The sequence below is a fragment of the Saccostrea cucullata genome, unplaced genomic scaffold, assembly GCF_032062105.1.
Source record: "Saccostrea cucullata isolate Sc308-1 unplaced genomic scaffold, CSIRO_AGI_Scuc_v1 ctg12462, whole genome shotgun sequence".
Lineage (NCBI taxonomy): Eukaryota > Metazoa > Mollusca > Bivalvia > Ostreida > Ostreidae > Saccostrea > Saccostrea cuccullata.
The window spans coordinates 15001-34838 of record NW_026928658.1 but is presented as its reverse complement, the minus strand read 5'-3'; the positions used below and the strand labels follow the sequence as shown (position 1 = coordinate 34838).

At 31.9% G+C, this 19838-nt stretch overlaps 3 protein-coding genes across 3 annotated transcripts in view; all 3 read right to left on the bottom strand.

Annotated features, from left to right (window-relative positions):
• Positions 1-1046: 1046 nt before the first annotated feature.
• On the bottom strand, positions 1047-4055 carry LOC134278307 (uncharacterized). Its single transcript, XM_062760620.1, has 6 exons — positions 3877-4055; positions 3253-3408; positions 2863-2961; positions 2461-2547; positions 2217-2307; positions 1047-1962 (listed from the first exon to the last, which is right to left on the bottom strand). Exons 1-6 carry the CDS (start codon positions 3968-3970, stop codon positions 1578-1580), a joined length of 912 nt encoding a protein of 303 aa, XP_062616604.1. The 5' UTR covers positions 3971-4055; the 3' UTR covers positions 1047-1577.
• A 2372-nt stretch (positions 4056-6427) lies between these two features.
• On the bottom strand, positions 6428-11955 carry LOC134278306 (uncharacterized). The gene is made up of 3 exons (XM_062760619.1): positions 11709-11955; positions 11372-11462; positions 6428-6826 (listed from the first exon to the last, which is right to left on the bottom strand). Exons 1-3 carry the CDS (start codon positions 11791-11793, stop codon positions 6514-6516), a joined length of 489 nt encoding a protein of 162 aa, XP_062616603.1. The 5' UTR covers positions 11794-11955; the 3' UTR covers positions 6428-6513.
• A 5467-nt stretch (positions 11956-17422) lies between these two features.
• The window catches only part of LOC134278309 (cadherin EGF LAG seven-pass G-type receptor 2-like), a 9437-nt gene continuing 7021 nt past the window's right edge, over positions 17423-19838 (bottom strand). Inside the window, exons 8-12 of the mRNA XM_062760621.1 lie at positions 18929-19131; positions 18543-18669; positions 17983-18417; positions 17558-17777; positions 17423-17477 (exon numbers count right to left, since the gene is read on the bottom strand). Of these exons, the coding sequence (XP_062616605.1) occupies positions 17423-17477; positions 17558-17777; positions 17983-18417; positions 18543-18669; positions 18929-19131 (1040 nt within the window). The remainder of the gene's footprint in view (positions 17478-17557; positions 17778-17982; positions 18418-18542; positions 18670-18928; positions 19132-19838) is intronic.

Here is a 19838-nt window from a genome sequence, read left to right as displayed (position 1 = left end):
CGCTGTCTGAGGTAGGCTCTACCTATCACTTGATTTTATGGAAACTAGAAGGTGTTTAAACAAATTTCATTTAGAATATACCATTGTATGAACATAGAATAATGAAAAATGACATTTGACCTTATAATGTTGTATTTTTATTTTTAGGAAGAATTGCTACTTGATTGCATTGCTTTGATTTCCGATAGATTTACACATTTATCGTGAGTAGAATTAAATGGAAAAATATAGTTTTAGCCTATATCATGAAGATTAATCTTAAGATCTACGATCTTAGGATAAAAGTTAGAGACTGTGCAGCTGACAAAAGTGACGTACAACTTGTAAACAAAGGCTAGTTTCTATCGGTATATTCTCTATGCACACAGGTTAAATGAAATCGATCGCCAAAAATGTATGAAGTACTAGTTTACGTAGTAAATAAAACAATTATTTCACTTGCTTTAATATTTTGTTCATTTTTTATGCATGAAAACTATTGAAAAGCAAGTCATTTTATATTTTTAAGTAATGGTAGATATTATTGCGCCGTGTGATTCGGCCATCTATTGACTTCTGACCTCTGACAAACTTCATACAGAATTGAAGATAATTTCTCTCTGTATGTTTATATAATGGAAAGATACCACAAATGTATATATTTCGCATTAGCTGTCGTGTGAACGCAATTTAATTCGCATTAGTTTACTTCGCATTAATTTGCTGCGAATCAAACTCTCCATGTGAACAGGGCATAAGAGTAAGAAGGGTTAATTCCTTTTTCTGACAATTATTTCTAAAATTACAGCCGATACTTTATAAATATTACGAATTCTAGATACTAGTATCATACACTATACATTATTGCGTGAGTAAGTTACCTCTTTTCTCAAATATGCAATAAGAACAAAATTACTCGAGGGCCTGTCTGAAAGGAATACTTTCTGACAAATATCATTTACAAGCGTTTAATTTAACGTCATTTTATAACCAGAATATGATAAACATTAAAATGAACAATTTGAATGAAAAGAAGTCAAATGTATTTTGATAACAGACATATTTGAAAATTCAAACAACAGAAAATGGATTATGAAGAATGTCAAAATTAGAAAGTTTCTTGCACCTCTTGATAAGTAAAAGAAATCTGTTTATGGTGGACCTTTTCCGATGCATCTGCATTAAGAGTGTTAATACAGATTATTAAGGAAATCACCAAGTCTTGTTTCAATTTGTTTTGTTGTTTCATGTCTCTCTCGACGATTTTTCACTCCTATGGAGACGCCACCACCTGTCAATGGTGAGATGCAAATTTTGACATATACTCGGCCCCAGGGCTATTGAGCAAGAAGGTATCTTTTTCGTGGGATTCAAAGCTTCGAAGTAAGGACCAACTCCTTACTTCACGATTCTAGAGCTGACTCTGGTCTCTAGAGAGAATGAATTGTTCTTCGATAACTCGGGACAAGTTCTATGGGACTGAAAGCATTCCACTTTTCAAAGCATTTATCGAAGATACCGACCCTTTGCTTCATGCATGTGTACCTATTTATATACATGTATGTACAAAAAGAATCATAAAAGATAGGTAACAGAATTCATGGCTCACTAACAACTTTTACAGTTTTTAATTTTGAAATGGTGCGGAGAACTTCAGGGGAATGCGTTTCAAATAACGTCGTCAGAGTTTTGAGATTATCCCTCTTCCCCTTTCTGAGTGGTGGTACAAAGCTGTCAGAGAAATTGATGTCCGTGTACGTATTCCTGTCTTTGGATTCAATTGTCGTGTAAGTATCAGATCGGCAGGAGGAGGACAGCGACATGGATTCTCTGACGTTAGAGTAAATGTCGTCTGTTGATCTTCTAGACATCTTTTCTGGCATGTTGTTGTTGTATAGGTGTTGATTTGACTTTCTAGACTGCTCCAGTATATTGTATGTACGTTTTCTTTCAATGCCACTTTGTCTGCGACGTATTTTTTGTCTATGTTATAATAAATAAACTTCGTTACCTCTTGATCATCACCTCAAGATTTTATTTATAATACACGTATAATATGTTATTAATTCTGTTATAATTTTCTTTTTAAAAAAGTCGGTATGGTCAGTTAGGTGAAATTGTCAGTTTTATATTGAAATAAAGGTTTCAATCGTTACACAATTTTGTTTATAATTTTTTTTTTTACTTTAAATAGATAATGAAAAGATATAGTAATGCATAAACAATTAATTGAATACTTTTTCTTCCAAGCGCGGTAGAAAAACAATGTGAAGACAAAATTAGCAATCACCAGCACGGATACACAAAGCGTTGTAATCATTCCAATACCTATAAGAAAGTAAATAAAGTGATACTTATTTTTGCAGGGTCAAATTTTGGAGGTTTTGGAGAGAAGTTATGGTTCGTGGGGATTTGATTTGTGGAGGTTTTAAAAGATATCGAATATAACTTCGTGGAGGATATATTTGCTAGGTGACTTACCAAATGTAGATGATGATGCAAATTCGACAGTGCCAACATCAAGATGGTTATATCTTCTTTTGACATCACTCGTGTAAAACAGGTTCTCTGCAGAAGCATGGTTTGAAAAAAAATAAATTTCTTGATTATAGTAGTATGATTATTGGCAATTTGCCATACGAATGACTCTTGACGATCTTCAGTATCAGTGAAATTTTCTTATCTTTTTTAAAATAGATTCTTTGTAATGCTGCAACTTTTAAAATATGTTTATTAATAGAAATTAGTTATTAGTTCCACATATGTTTGTCACAAATAAAAAATACAATAAGGGAGAACACACATACAAATTTTGTCGAGTTGTCTTTGATAGTTTCCATGTCTTATCCATTTTTGAGTATTTCAATGCTGAGATATACGTACCAAATACAGTGACTGTGGGTGGAGTTTTTGTGGAAACTGTTGTATTTGGTTTGGCTTCCGTAGATCTCAAATTTTGCTCTCCTATATGTTGAGACATTCCTTTGAGAACGAAGAAATAAGTACAATTTTATGTAATACCAGTAATTTGAATTCATATTTGTTACAAATTTATGATTTAAAAGTGTACGGGATTCCTAATAATGATATATTTCAAGTTCAGAGAATTTATTTTGTCCAAGGAAGCTTGATATCAGATTTCAAAAGATATACAGTATGCATATAAACAATAATCGAAGTACATATATCTTATGTATAATTATGTTAAACACACATAACGTCCATACATAGCGACATATAATACAATTTCAATATGAATATTAATTGCCATACCACAGTTATGTATTTCACACGGTTTTCTATCGAAGAGTTTTGCGTCTGTGCAGCTTGTCAAGCAGTTCCTTGCTCTATATAAATCATCCTCATAACAGCAGCTCCATGATGACCAAGGCGAGTATTTTAATGCATCATCTTTCTCAGCATGCAATCCTAAAAGACGATAAAAATATTGATTGCTCTTTAACCAAATAATTTGACAATTTGTCTAGTGTATATGTATGTTTCAAAAGCTGTTTTCAATTATAACGATTTGTAAATTACAATCTACCGTATAAGTAGAATTTTTAGCGAGGATTTAATTTTGGCATTATTAGCGAGGGTGCCAAGTTCGCTAAAATTAAATATCGCTAAAAATTAATTGCGCTTTAATTTTAATAGCTTCTTTAGAGAGTTTTCTAAAATCGCTAAAATTACATCTCATCTCGCTAAAAATAAAATACCAATTTTTAAGAACAAATCGCTATATTTGCGTCTCGCTAAAATTTCCACTTATACGGGGTATTTCTTTTACCAAAATTTACGAGTTGTTAAGTGTATGTTTTGAAAACCGTTTGTACTTGTAATGGTGCCAGAATAAAACTGGAAACAATAATGCTAAATTGTGACCATGATACTTACCATTCCAAAGCAACATCATTAAAAACATAGAACGCAAGGTATGGATCTCCGTGAGAGAGAAGTCATTAACGGTACATGTCCAAAAGACCAGCATGATACATTCTAGTGAATCATCTCGTCATTTAAATAAATACCCGGTTCCAGGAACTACGTACCATTAGTTTAAGTAGGAAATATATTATTTATACATAAAAATTTTATTTTTCAATACAAGGAAAATATTTTGATTTTATCGTGGATTGGATATACAAATCACTTAAATCATATTGACTGTTATTTACCACACTTTGATGTGCTCGGCACTTAAAGTGAAAGTTGTAGGTCCTTCGGATAAGATCTTAAAACCGAGGTCTCGTGGCACGGCAGGTATTGAGGTTCTGAGTGCCAAGTAAAGGCTCAAAATGACCATGAAAGTTCGAATTTTATGAGCAGTAAAACATTTCAATTTTAACATTTAAAGACAAAATGATAAGTTAAATATATGCAGATAACGGATAGTGTTCAAGCTCAAAAATCCGTTATCAATACAAAATGTAGGAGCTGAGCAAACATCCAAAAGGTGGGATCGGGTGTCATGGAGAAGTGAGCATCCCCTGCCGACCGGTATCACCCGTCATGTGCTCCTTGTCATGGTCGGAAAATAACGGAAAATCATCAGAGTGTAAGTAATGGACTAACAATTGGTATGAAAAACGTCAGTCAGTATTTGACTCAATGATAAATTGTATTTGCTGACAAGGTCATCGTATCGACTATGGAACTTACGAAATGATGATTTTAAACGAGACTACTGATATCTGATATCCTTGTTTCATCAACATTTTTTTCAATAATTTACCTTGTGTAAAAATTTGTACATACGTAGAGCATGTTCTTGAGTATCGAATCAACTGAGAGACATAAATTCAGTATGCCGGTGATGAAGGTATACTGCAGCGTAAGTAAGGGAAGTTGACGATTGAAAAGTAGTTAAAGTCATCACGTTTACCGTAGAGCTTGGTTGTTAGAATACCATTAACGTCCTTTTCAAATAAAATATCCAAGTATGAAACAGATGTGTCAGATTCTGTGGTATCTTTTATCTCAAGCTCAGCGGTATATATTTAATCGACATAAGAATGGAAATAACCACACTGACACTTCTAAAAAAAAGTTTTAAACATGTATTTTAAGCTTAAAAAGGACCATCGGACTAGTTAAGAATTTGATTACTAGTATGTTGAAAAATTCAACGACTATTAGGAACTTAATAAGGAAAGAAAACATCATGTAATTAGTTAATATTTAAACGGTAGGACAAAAGACCCGTGAATTCCATTTTAACTCATTTCTTAATGAATCCATGTATTTGTCATATTTTGTAAAAAAAAAAAAAAAAAAAAAAAAAAAAAAAAGATCAGAGACATCCTATATATTGGTCACTTGGAAGTTTACATTTTAGAAGGGCCTTCTGCCGTCTAAATGCAAAATACACGTCTGTTATTAAATGCAGTATAACTTGTGATTCATACATGTAAATAGTAGAGAGCTGATATTTGGAAACGTATATAAAAAGTCTGCATTCCGAGTTCCATTTGAATCAATTTGTTGATTTTTTGAAAAAATTGAATCATACATTTTCTCTTAATAAAACTTAAAGTGTAGCATATTTACATGTGGATATTTTACTCAAATTCACCAGTATTTATATATAACTTATTGAATTTACATGTAAATAACAAAGGGGTTGTCTTTATAAATCGCATCACACAAAATTGCAATGGATCGATTGATAATTTTGAAATGAGGCTCATTCACAAAGCGAATGTCTGATTTCACAATCTTCTTACAGGGGTCTGATAGGCCATATTTCAAACTATATGGGCAAAAAATGTGAGTTGAATTTCTTTCATAATATATGGAGAGAGATTTTGTATCCTAGAACAAAATGTAAAGTTTCAGAAAATTTGAATTTAGGGGAAAATTTGGTCTATATATTGTGTACTACCTTAATTGTAGCTTGAAAGAGATCTGTAAATGTTAACGTCAAGACAAATTCATAAGAGCATAGGCGACAAATATGAATGTTCCTCTTGGTAGTTCGTAAAGGACTTACGACAGATAACATATTTCGTTTTAGATTACGTGTACTGTTTTAAAAGTTTCTTGAAAAGCATGGCGTTTTTCCTAGAAAATATTTTTCTGTTAACAAATCTGATTTTTTAAAATCGTAGTCCCTCTTGTGAAATATAAGGTTTATATAGAAAATCTCTTGTCCAGCACTTGAAAAACAGATAAATATCACAAGGAAGCCATAGATTTCCTCGTTTCCAAGTGATTATTGAGTAAAATTGATACTTACTCAACCATACAGTATAAAGACTATTAGGTTGGCATTAAGCTATCATATGCTTTAAAATATAAGAAGGTGTGCCTGTATCCTCGACCCTAGCAAGATAATGTAGATTACAAGTCTTAAAAATATACTTGAAAAATTCAGAAATGGATAAATCTATTCCATTTTATAAAAGAACCATGCATAAAAATCCCAAAACAATATTCCAAGAAACAGTTTATCACTCAACAAATGTTTTTATTCACTATATTTAGGATATGCATAGTCAAATAAAGTACTAGTATTACAATGACCATCGAAACTCATCGAACACCCGTTTCAATGGCTTTCAGTCTTGAAACTGTGCGATTAACATCATTCGAGTGCAATGAAAATAGTGTTGTCAGAGTTTTCAATCTGTCCCTTTTAACTGCTCTGAGCGGTGGCCCACTTTCTTTAGAAATTTCTGGTTCCTTTGCTTTCGTTACAGATTGGATTGTTGCGTATCTTCCAGACTGTAAGCTTATACTTGAATCCCGGACGTCGGAGTAAACATGTCCGGGCATGCGCTCAAGTGCACTGTATGAATTATTGGTGTTCATTTCAATCGCGCTTTGTCTTCGACGCACTTCCTGTCTGTATAGAAAGAAATAGTTGTTTTAATTTTGGCTTTCCCTAAATGCTCATACATGTATGTACTAGACAAAACCAAATAAACATTGGTTTTGATTATAAATACCCAACTCCATATAAATACCCGCACATAAGTGTTTGCATCTAAATTTCAGCTCCCCTCTACTTGAGCAATGAAATGCCATGATAATTATTATATAATCTATTAAACTATACTCATGCACAATCAACTGAGCAAAAGTACACAGGTGTGCATCTGACCAATAGATCTTTTGCCTTATTATATCAATACTAATTCAATACCTCTACGAAACTTAAAAGGACTCTTTGAGAAAGATTTTTCGAGAGTGTTTATTTACACTAATATTTAAAACAATTTGTAAAACACTTTTGACCCCATCCCTCAAATAATTTGAATTCTTCTAACTCCAAAGGGCATAACGCTGGACCGAAAGACAAACCGACCGACAGATAGCAGCAAAGCAATATGCCCCCCCCCCCTTCTTCGAAGGAGGACACAAAAAACTAATTTGGAAGTTTATGAATCTGTTCATGTTTTGTAAAATGGTAAATGATACTCTAAGTGCATGGTAACTTTGTTGAAATGTTAATCTATGGATGCAAAAGCATCTACTCAAATAAAAAAATCTCAGAATATGCATATGTAATTGGGTTCTCTTGCATTATTGCATTTTTTTGGACGGGAATAATTTAGTTGTATGTGAGTTTTACTTTAAATTCAGCTCCACTCCCACCCCTTTAAAATTTAAATTATAACAATCTTTATGTGGTTTATATTTTTCCTCTTCCCCCATATTTGGGGGATGAACAGTGACTCGAGTCGGCTTTCCAAGCAAAGTCAAGGTAAAAATAGCTGTTTAAAATCCTTTTCCTTTTCCTTGCTCAGTTTGGCTCAATCTCATGAATAGAGCGTATCATTGAGTATAAAAGAGATTTTGAACAATTTCTAGTTGAATGGTTAAGGTCAGAAAACGAACGTTTTTATAAGAAACTTTTTTGTCTCCCATTGACCTTGAAAGTACCCATGGGTAGAGAGTGTTCAGGGACAGATTTTTTTTTTTCAAAATACCTTTTTGAGTAAAGTCTTTGGACAAAGCAAACTTTGTCTCCTTATGGCTCAGTGTGGCTCATATTTCATTCTGGAGAAGGGTCTGACCAGAGTTTGAACTAATTTTTAAGGATAAAAGGTCAAAGACAAAACATTTTTTTTGTTTTAAAACACTTTTTAAGGATATTATCTCCCCTTGACCTTACACAAATCAAACCTATTGTCTGACACTTGAAAACCAGTGATCAGTGATCGCCGTAGGCTGTGTGTTCCATATGCAGACTGGGCGCGGCTTGAAAGTTTCCCGTGACGGAGTGAAATTATTTATTTTGGTATGGAATACAAATAGGTGATATTACCTATTCGAATTTGTGATATCACTAAATCAAACTGAATAGGGTGATATCGCCTATTCGAATAGGTGATATCACTTATTCGAATAAGTGATACATGTATTACCGATTAAATACGAAGAGGTGATATCAACTTTTCATTTCCAATGGATGATATAACCAAAAATGACCTCAAACGTATCCTGTGGGAAAGAAATTTTATTTTGTTCAAATGAAGGGCAAATTCCTCCTTTATGGAGAAAAAAAGATAAATGAAAAGAAATCCTTTGAATGACGTCTATTTCAGTGTTTTACATTTTGGCATGTGTGTTTTGCGAAAAGTTGGTAGGTATGAGGGGTGATCAAAAAGTTCGCGACCTAATTCTATTTTTACAAAACCACAGTTCAGATGAAATGTTTTGAGCCCCATGTTTGTGACGTCACAATATGAAAATGACGTCAATATGTAGATCACTTGTGAAAAAAAAAGGGTCGTAATTCGAGCTACACGAACGTCTGCAAAGTTAAACGATAATAAAACAATAAATGAAAAATATAAAAACTATAATCTAGAAAATTCAGAGTAGAAATGATCGAAAGCAAAACATACGCACAATATATTGTCAGTCCGTGCAGTTATCGTAAGCAGACTTTAACAACTGAACGCACCCGTTGAATCGTAAACATCAACAATAATAGAGCTCATGTCCTGTTTACAAAAACTGTGTACGTTTCACTGGTGTGATCAATTTGCTAAACTCTGTACACAACACTTAGCGCGGAATGACGATATATTTTCATTTATATACAACAAGATTGCCACTTTTTCTAAGTATTAAGAATAAAAGCAAAATTTGTGAGAGTGCAAGGATATGTTAATCAAACCCATCCAAAAATTTGAAGTTTCAATAACTTTAAGATGGAAAAAAATTTCAATATATTTTTGTGTGAAATGTTATTAAAATATATAAGTCTTGATATGATACAGAAAATATCAACTTCAAATCTGTGTTTATAATGAGATTCTAGTAATGAAAAAAATCCTTTGAATTCGTCTTTCTCATTCTTCTTACTTTTTAGCCTGTGTGCGTTTTGCGAAAAGTTGGTAAGTTTTTGAAAGATGGGTTAACTTTAAAAAGATATAAAAAAAAATACTTGGAATGGCTTTTTTTTCGAAAGCTTCAAAACCTAGTGTAGTTTCAAGATTTCGAAATATTGCTCTTCCTACAGTTTTAATGAGTTTCTAATAAGACAGCAAAAATAGACTATACTAGGATATAAGATTCTTTTTATCTGTTTTTTTAATTTCCTAAAACTGTGTTACCATGATAGCGAAAAATAGACACAATCAACACTCGTTATCTTGAACTACTTGAAACCAATTTAAAAAAAAATCGAGATTTCCGATGATTTGATATTACCTTAAAATTATATATAGGTTTTTCAGATTGTTTTTGGAAAAAAAAATCATTTTTTGACTATTAATTAACCCCATGGATGAATCTGTGTAACCACATACACACACCACTTATCCTCTCCCAAAAGATAATTAAGCTGCTGTATAAAATGTTAGCGGAGTTCTGGGAACCATGACAGGGTTTTCTGTTTAAAAAAAAGTGAGAGAAAATTTCTCGACCCAAATCTAACATCCCCTGGAGAAAATAATTCAGAAACCTTATTGCTTATGCCCTGGACACACCCAATCAACTTCCAAAAAATATAAGGCTACTGCATAAAATGTAAGAGGAGATGGGAACCAAGCCTTAGTAAAAAAAATATCATTATTGACCGTTAGGGTTAACATAGATTTCCAAAATCTGAAATATTAGGCTTATTGTACTTCCCAGAAAACCGCCAATCATCTTTCAGATTTTTATAGATTTTTCGAAAATAATCATATGTTTGATCATCCATTGTGGCCCCGCCCTGTCCCCGGGGGTCATGGTTTGAACAAACTTGAATCTACTCTACCTGAGGATGCTTCCATATAAATATGACCAATCATGGCTTTGCTGTTCTCAAGAGAAGATTTTTAAAGATTTTCCTATATATTCCTATGTAAAATTTTGATCGTCCATTGTGGCCCCGCCCTTCCCCCAGGGTCATGATTTGAACAAACTTGAATCTACACTACCCGAGGATGCTTCCATATAAATATGACCAATCATGGCTTTGCTGTTCTCAAGAAGAAGATTTTTAAAGATTTTTCCTAATATATTCCTATGTAAAACTTTGATCGTCCATTGTCCCTGTCCTACTCCCTGGGGTCATGATATGAACAAACTTGAATGTACACTACCTGAGAATGCTTCCAGATAAGTTTCATCTTTCCTGGCCCAGTGGTTCTTGAGAAGAAGATTTTTGAAAGATGCCATTAATTTTTTTTAGTAATTTTCAATTATTTCCCCTCGGAATGGGGCGTGGCCCTTCATTTGAACAAACTTGAATCCCCTTTACCCAAGGATACTTTGTGGCAAGTTTGATTGAAATTGGTCCAGCGGTTCTTGAGAAGAAGTCGAAATTGTGAAAAGTTTACAGACAGACGGACGCCAGACAAAATCTGATCAGAAAAGCTCACTTGAGCCTTCGACTCAGGTGAGCTAAAAAATCAGAAGAAAACTTATTGCACATCTAGAAGATATTTTGTTACTTTAATCTATTTTATTTTTTTTTCTAATATTATTTGACCTTTTTATTATCTGTATGGGTTGCAGCGAAACGTATTGAAGCAATAAAAAAGTAGTCAAAGATTCAATAAAACACCAATCAAAACTGAAAATAATTACTGAGTATCAACAATAAAGAAATTATGCTTAAAAATATCGACATTACGGCTCTAGAAAATCAAGACATGCACTTTCAAAACCTGAAGATCAGCTCATTTATTCTATTAGCTTTTTAGTATACTTGAGTTTTTGATGTTCATGCAGAATTAAGAACTTCTAAATGTCAAGACATGTAACATACTGAAGCATGCAGATTAGTTTTTTATCTTTCATTTTAAGTGCAAAAATTGGAAAGAAAACTTTAAATACTGGGTCTATAGTGTTTATGTGAATCAAATTATATTCATAATCGTTAATTATTGTGTTCAAATAATAAAGTTTTTCAACACTTGGTTATTTTCAAGTTATGTGAAATATTTACCTTTTCTTCCATGCGCGGTAGAAGAAGAAAGTAAAGATAAGGTTAACCATTACAAGTACAGTCAGACATATAGTTGTTATCAACCCGGCACCTGAAAAAAGTTACAGATATGTGTTATTATATTACATAACAGGAACATTTATACAGAATTGTTGTTTATTTTATAAAAATAAATATACATCCTTATTTTTTAGAATTTTTATTAGTTATGGTAAGAATAGAAATGATCAACTCCATGCAAAATTGAATTGAAAAAATGAAAAAAAAAATCATTACAAGGCTTTAAAGCTCAGTTTCTTGATTTTATAAATTTAGAATACATAAGTAAAATACTTACCAAATTCAGTGGGTACAATAAGGTCTTTGCTACCCATATCACGTTCATTATTTTGTTTAGTTTTATCCTCCGTCTCATTAGACATGTTCACAGCTGTAGTTAAATAAATCTAAACTAAACCCGCTCTGTTCATACTTCCTCTTGTACTTTCATTTCTTGTCACGTTTTAATTTTTGCATTCTTTCCTATTAAATATGATCATGTTACTATGCAATTCTCCTTCTTTTACTTAATCTTAATTGGCTACATAAATTCACTGTTTACCATGTCGACCGAATTTATTTGTTACCGTATTTATATAAGGTATACCAAATATTATATTACATCTGTAATATTTATGATTCTCTCCTTTGAATCAACATTTCGATGACATAACTCGATTGAGAGAGTACAATTAAAGAACTAAAAAGAAATCACATCAGGGTTTTCCCAAATGGTCGCCTTAAACATACTAGTATTTCAAGGAATAAAATTAGTCGACATAGCAATTACTGTATATTCCAAGACAGACTTTCAAAGTCGAACCGTGTATTGGCAAAAAAGACATGCACTTTCAAAAACTCAATTAATTAAGAGCAGCATGAATGTTTGCTCGTTCACATCCTCCAGCTAGGACTTTTGTTTTGAAGAAAAATTTAGGCCTTTTGCTGATGACCAATCACAAGATTGAAAAATTTCTGAGCTCCGTTTTTATTGAAGAAACAGTTGTCTCTATGATACCAGAATGTTGAGATTTTATTTAGGAATTGTTGTATGAAGTGTTAAAATTGGGATTTAATGTTATACACATTCAAAATTTTGAGTTTTAACATTCTAAAAGTTCTTTGCAGTTTTTGAGGATGCTTACCTGATTTACACCACTTCTACATTATGACATAGCACAGTACGTCTGAAATTTCACCTTTAGAGCAACTCAGTTCTTGTAAGGAGTAAAAATGGGGGCTTGGTAGAGCATTTTTTGGACCCAGCAATATGTCTTTGTTTGGAAGGATTTTTAGGGAGTTTAGGAATCCAGTTAAGGAAGGGTAGACCGAATTCACATTGGTTGACTGGTATATTAAAAGTATTAGATACAAAAATGCTATTTTAGAGAATTCCTTGGAAAGTGAACTGTGAGTATATGTTAGATTTCCAGATGTAAAAATTTAAACGAGATTTTACCAAAATACAGTTACACTGTATATAGATGCTCCTTTCAAACAAAGACGACATAGTTTCAAGTCTTGTCTACATTGTTCATGTAGTCTTAAGTTTCTAATTTCTCACCCCTTCCGAGAACACGGAAGGATAGATGGTTAGCAAATCGCCTTTTAATTTTCTAGTACAAATCTTTACTTTATCATTATACACACTAAATCAATTATGACGAAGTGTTAAAGTCTTCCTTTCTAATTTTTAGCCCAACATTTGTTCTGATATTTTGCTTTGACAGAATTCATAATGGAAATGTTCTGTCGGCAAATTGAAAGATCGGGTCTTTTACAATATTTTTTAAGTATTCATTTTAAACTAAATTATCCTCACAAGAAAAGACGTGTCTAATGTGAAAGATTCGTCTATTTAGCCTATTAAACCTATTACAAGTACCACGAATTCAAATACAGACAAAACGAGGGATCTAATAGGAGGGACTTAAATGAAATTAAATGGTAGACATCAAATAAGACTTTTGCACCAAAGAAACACGCAAAATATCAAGGTTCTTAATCAGTATGATAAGGAAATGATAGTAGATGATTGAATTTCTGCTTTAAAAATTATATCATTTGTTTAAGATTATGCAATAGGTTTATAAATCACGTATCACACAGTTGTATATTTATTTTTGTTTATAATATTGGTGAAAAGAAGTTAAAAGAAAACATTTTATGTAATTTTTAGTAAAGAACAAAATCTTATGCACTGTATTTTCTCCTAACTTGTCTATGACAATACCTCCTTAGGGCAAATCTTAGAGTTAGACAGTCAAAGAAATCCTGCAAGAGGCTAAGTGGATCATCTATGAAATATATGTAACATGTAAGACGTTAACATTACTAGCTCTTTTTCTTTTAGTTACTTCAACGTGATCAGGGCAGATGTGCTATTTTTAAAAGGTACACATATCCATTTCTGCTTGGTGGACTTACTTTCAAAGTACAAGAAAACGGAAATTATTGCCCATATTGATAAGGAACTTTATTTTATGTATTTTAACGCCCTGATTAAATGATATTTAAAAATACTACAACACGTATCAGAGTATTATAGAAAGTAATTCATGAATTGTCAGACTACTTGTAAACACTTTTAACATTATCAATTGCAAAGCGCATAATTTCATGAGTGTACAAAAGTACTTGAAAAAAGACATTTTCTTTGATACCATTTGCAGAATTTTTATTTAATTATTAGAAAAAATAAAGGAAGCATTTTTTCATGTGCTCATACACCGTTTACTTCTAAAATTTATTTTGCAAATCATATTGATAGTAAAATATTTACCAAATTATAATAGTAAACCCTTGAAAAATTGTCTCCTTATCCCCACTTAATACCATAGAGCACTTGCATTAAAGTTGTGCAATTTGCACAAAAATACCGGACATAAAAGTTTAAATTTTCCGAACGATTCGTCTACCTGAACAATACATAAGGCTCCCATCGGGTATGACGGATCAACAGGGGATGCTTAGTCCTCCTTGGCACCTGATCCCACCTCTGGAGTCTCCAAGTATCTGCAAGTCATGTTCACAGATTTCTATTGTTAAAAGATATTTTATATAGATCACTGTTCGTTAAAATTATCTTCATACTTTTTATTAAAATTCATTGTAAAAGTAAGTATTGATTTTATTACTGTATATGCAGGAAAAACAAACTTCTTGAAATACATTTATCATTGTTATCTCATAATTTGTAGATCTGAACCCCCTTTCCAAACAGAGGTACAGCGACCACAGCCATTAAATGTCTTATGATTGTATTACCATAAAAAATGACAACACCAAGCCAGGAGGTTTGAACTTAACCACTAACACATAACTAATATATATTAAATGATTTGTATTGTAAAAGTATATTTTTAGGTGTTGACCATGTAGTTAATAAAACTCTTTTTGAAAATCATTGAAATTATTTATTTTTGTCAATACTCCAAATGTTGTTGCATGTGTAAAATAAGGACATTTTAAACAACCTAATTCCTGTAGGGAGCATTACTAGCAGACACAAGCTATTTAAAGATATTTGGATTTCTTCCGTCATTATAATCTGCAATGCAATTAATTAGACCAATTTGTTTTAAATATACTGTCAACGTACAATTGATATTTTAGAGATTAACAACGTTAAAGTATTTGTTCCTAAATATTATATTAAATTTGTTATATTTAGGGATGTCAACGAATATTCGAGTACTCGACTATCGTTCGATCATACCGACTATCGACTAAAATTTCTTTAGTCGGCTATTCGTTAAAAATGTGTTTCCTCAAAGTAATTTTGAATTCTGCAGTGTAACATCAAACATGATTATCATATGCCTAATCATGCAGTCAAACATATACACACTGTCACAGTCTTCAAGTGAAACTTTCCTTAAGTAAGCTCTCCGCAAAAAATGACCCAAAAAAAAACAAACAAAACAAACGGATTGGGAAAGAAAATCAAACATGTTTGTTAATGATTGTCTAAGTCTTACTGTTTTAAATGGAGAGGGCAATTGTTTAGTTTTGCAGATTCAAACAAAGATCTGACGTGATACAACTATTCAGAAAAAATATTAATTAAACAACTATTACAAAATTGTAAATACATGTAAATTGGGGTCAGTTTTGAGATTAATTAAACCATGTTTTCTTTTTCTGATATTAATTTCATACAATCATTGATTATTTGCACAAAATTTAACAATCAAAATTTTTCCCAAGCTCTTGCTCTCTCTTTGTTTTTATAAGAGACACACATTAATTGTTTACCTGTCAAAGAAAATTGACGGACACGTAGAAAATGGCTTCAATTACGAGGTACATGTACTACCGTTATGTAAAGAAAGGACAAAATTTTACGAGCGCTTGATATCCTGCATTTAGATAAAATGTGAAGCTGATACATTAATTTTGAAATCCAATACATTGGATACATATTGATGAACAGTTTTTATTGTACTACGTACAAGTTTACAATTTAGAAATTCGTTGTATAATGGTGATAGCGTAGGTTAAATATTGTAAACTAGACTGTAAAAGACAGTGAAAATGATATGAAAAAATAATTAAATCAAACGAATATTCGACTATCGTTCGACTAAAGCATCCGACTATTCGACTAAGCTGTCCGAGTAAAATTGACATCCCTAGTTATATTAAAAAAAGATTTGCAACTCAAATGTCATCATTACTCGTATAAATTATATATAAATTAATACAACTATCAACAAATCAACGATATAAATAAACTTATTTTCATGAAGGACGTTCGGTATGATCTTTTTTTATCCTTTTTTACAAATGAAAAATAATGAAAAAATGTCTTATATACATGATTTTTTTCCAAACAGATTCCTTTATTCGACAAAAACAGCTTTTACACACACAAATGACATTTCTGAAAATTGAAAGGCTAAAGTTCAAACATCTGTTGATTATTCTATATCTTTTCCTCAGTTCTATATATATTCTGGATGAAATCTCCAACTGTTTTGGCAATGGGTGCTTCAAACAAGGACCTTTAACGCATCTCGATCCTGAAAATTGAAATAAAAGAAAAAAAACAACGAAATGTACATTCCTAAAAAACAATGAAACTCTACCTCATAATACTACCAAAATACTAATGTTGTAATTATGAAATCACTACAAAGTTAAATGTGATATGAAATTCAAGTCCTTTTATATCATAAAATAGTTAAACATAGCTTTCCCTATAGCTCAAGTTAATGAAAAATTCACAATAAATAAGTTGTAATCTTAACAACCACTGAAAACCATATTTACACAAAGAATAAATAATTAAGGAATGAAGCTTATTTCAACTTACGTTATACGATATAACATAACTTGGGGCAGTTTACGCTTTATAAACCGCGAAGCGGTTTATAAAAAAGCGTAAACTGTCCCAAGTTATGTTACATCGTATAACATAAGTTGAAATAAGCTTAATTCCTTATAATTTAATTTCAATGTAGACAATGTGACAATCTTTTCATTTTTTCCTTCGGAAAAAGGCTTCAAAAATCGCATATTTTAAAGTTAACGTCAAGCGGAGTAATACGTTTTTGACGTAACTCATTGTGACGTAGGCAAGTTATGTTATACAAAATGGATAAAACCGTTTAACCAATCAAATGCCGTGTTACAGCTGAAATTAAATTACATATATCACTGAACCTTCGTGTAAAAAATTACTTTTCCTAAGGACAAGATAGAAATAATTTAATTTCTAGTTTGCCTTTATCAAGTTGTTAAAAAATAAATCTGAGATTGCTGTTAAACCTCATGACAAGCTACACAAGGAGAGAAACCGTAATCTTTGTAGGTGTAGGTTTTGAAAGAATACAATACGACTTACTTGTTATCAGTGTAGTCACTGTGAGACCAAACATTCCACTCGTACTTTCCATTTATCTTCTCTGGCTCTTTCAATGAAAAATATATATAATTGTAAGTAAAATTTCCAAAATTCTCCGACAAATTTAATAGAAATTCAAAGATCTCTTCAATAAAGGTAATTTTTCACTTATTTTCTCTCAGTGTACCTTTATGTTTTGGTGAAGTTTTCTTCTTGCAGCTGTAAAAGAAATAAAGAGGTAAGGGACAAAATCTTTAAAAATATATAAAATGTCATACCTTTCAGAAAATGTTACCTACCAAACTCTTGACAACAAACCAGGATGACGGAAACACTTGTACAAGAAGTAAATCAACAGAGCCACCATCAAAGCTGCCAGAAGTACTGTGGGTATGAACCAAGCCAGGTTTTCTGGGTTGTCAAAGAATCCGCCCGTGGAGCTACTTGATCCCCCGGAACTAGGTGGCGCAGTCGTAGTGGTGGTGGTAGTGGTTGTTGTAGAAGTGGTGGTAGTCGGGTCTATAACATGCAGACTTATTAAAAGATGTCACATAATAGAGGCACCTTGGCAAGGATACATTGACGTGGTATGTTCTACTTTCGATTGAAACTTGGATAAAAATTGCAATGAATCTCAAAACCAAAGATTTTCATCTACCTACGATATCTTCCAAAATTAACAGAAAAATAACTAAATAAATCGCAGCAACATCTAAGAAAATACCTGTGATTACAATAGTAACTGGAGCAGTATCTTGTAATCCGTCTGCGTTAGCTGCAGTTAAAGTTAGGTCATATTTGGTGCCCACGGGTACATCACACAAATCTTGAGCAACATGAATTGTACCATCATTCCCTACCAAAAACCCCGCCCCTGAAGTGAGAGTAAAGGTCACGTCCTTGTGCTCCTGTTTAATGTCCTTGTCAGTGGCAGTTACTTGGCCTGCCGAGGACCCGACTGATGCGCACTGTGAAACGAAGAAAGAGTAGCTCCCTTTGTCTAGAACAGGTGCGTTATCATTTATCTCATTTATTGTGATGGAGAGTTGAGTCGATATAGTATGTCCGCCTTTGTCCGTTGCCGTGACTGTGCATGTCACTACTTCCTGTTCCTTCCCAACAGAATCAAGGTCGTATTCTACAGACTGGGTTATAGAACCTTTTTAAAATAAAAAATCAAAAGGAATGATTTCAATATTGTTGCTGAATAAAGAACCTCAATGTTTATATATGAATAAAATTTTAGCAGTTTCTAACTTTCTACACGAAATTGACAATATGCACCTGTATTTGGATCCATACGAAATTTTCCTTGGTTGGTGCCACAGTCCATGGTAAAAGTTTGAACATCATTGAAATCAGGATCTATAACTTGCGTACCCGTAAAGGGATTGGTCAACACGTCTCCTGACTGAAGTATATTATTTCATTCAAAAGTATTTTAAACAAAGTTTTGCAACTCAAGCTACATATACTAGTCTGTAGACACAACCACACTGTAAAAATCTTTAAATGGTTTAATGTTTTTATTCTTAAATCTTTTTTACGGAGTTATATGACTAAAACATTAAATTGTTTCTAATTACACGGATAAAAGATCCTAAAGTCTTCTGTAAGAAGATTCATTTCGTCATTAATTCTTATAAAGAGCTCTATAAAATAAGATTTACCTTTCCTTCTCCTGTTTCTATGGCATATACCGATTTAACAAACCCTGTCTGTTGTTCATTTACATCAGTAACAAGTATCGTCATTGTTTGGGGGATAGAACTCTCCCTGCCGTCGTTTGCAGTTACTGTGACGTCATACGTTAGTTGATTAAGTGTTCGAAGACTTTCATAGTCAATATTGTCTTTTACAGAAATCACACCAGCTACAAAATGAATACAATATGTTTTACATATCTCATTGTTATGATGATGGTGGTTAAATGCATATATTTATTTTATGAACCAGACACACCTTCATCGCCATGAGTATAAAATGAGATAGAAGTGAGTTTGATCTCTTCCTTATAGAATCAAATTCGCAAAAAATACTAAGGTAAGTATTTTTTTGGAGGGAAAATATTACGTCACTATTATAGCATATTTTTAGTTGATCATATTGAAATACTTATAAGGTTCTTGTATTTCATGAGGAGAATGATATTACATATTTATATCTACTTAAAAAATTTATTTCATATTATATTTTGGTGCAAAAAATAGGACAAATAATATCTATATAAATCAAAATCATTTTTCCAATTTTTTCCAAGTTCTGTTGCTGTTAAAAAAAAAAAAAGGGAAAAATTTTTTTTTAAATTAAAAAAAAAAAAAATTTTTTTTTAAAAAAAAAAAAAATAAAAAAAAAATTTTTTAAAAAATTTTTAAAAAAAAAAAAAAAAAAAAACCAAAACGGGAAAAAATTTTTAAAAAAAAAAACCAAAAAATTTTTAAAACTTTTTTTTTTTTTTTTTAAAAAAAAAAGGGAAAAAAAAAAAAAAAATTTTTTTTTTTTAAAAAAAACCCAAAATTTTAAAAAAAAAAAATTTTTTTGGGGGTTTTTTTTAAAGGGGCCCGGGGAAAAAAAAATTTT

Excerpts from the sequence above, each read along its gene's own strand:
- LOC134278307 (XM_062760620.1), bottom strand. The coding sequence starts at position 3,970 with ATGCTGGTCTTTTGGACATGTACCGTTAATGACTTCTCTCTCACGGAG. Across the intron at positions 2,962-3,252 it reads GTGTGAAATACATAACTGTG|GAATGTCTCAACATATAGGA; the intron begins GTATGGCAATTA and ends TCGTTCTCAAAG. Across the intron at positions 2,548-2,862 it reads ACCCACAGTCACTGTATTTG|AGAACCTGTTTTACACGAGT; the intron begins GTACGTATATCT and ends ATGCTTCTGCAG.
- LOC134278306 (XM_062760619.1), bottom strand. The coding sequence starts at position 11,793 with ATGTCTAATGAGACGGAGGATAAAACTAAACAAAATAATGAACGTGAT. Across the intron at positions 11,463-11,708 it reads TATTGTACCCACTGAATTTG|GTGCCGGGTTGATAACAACT; the intron begins GTAAGTATTTTA and ends AACTTTTTTCAG. Across the intron at positions 6,827-11,371 it reads TACCGCGCATGGAAGAAAAG|ACAGGAAGTGCGTCGAAGAC; the intron begins GTAAATATTTCA and ends CTTTCTATACAG.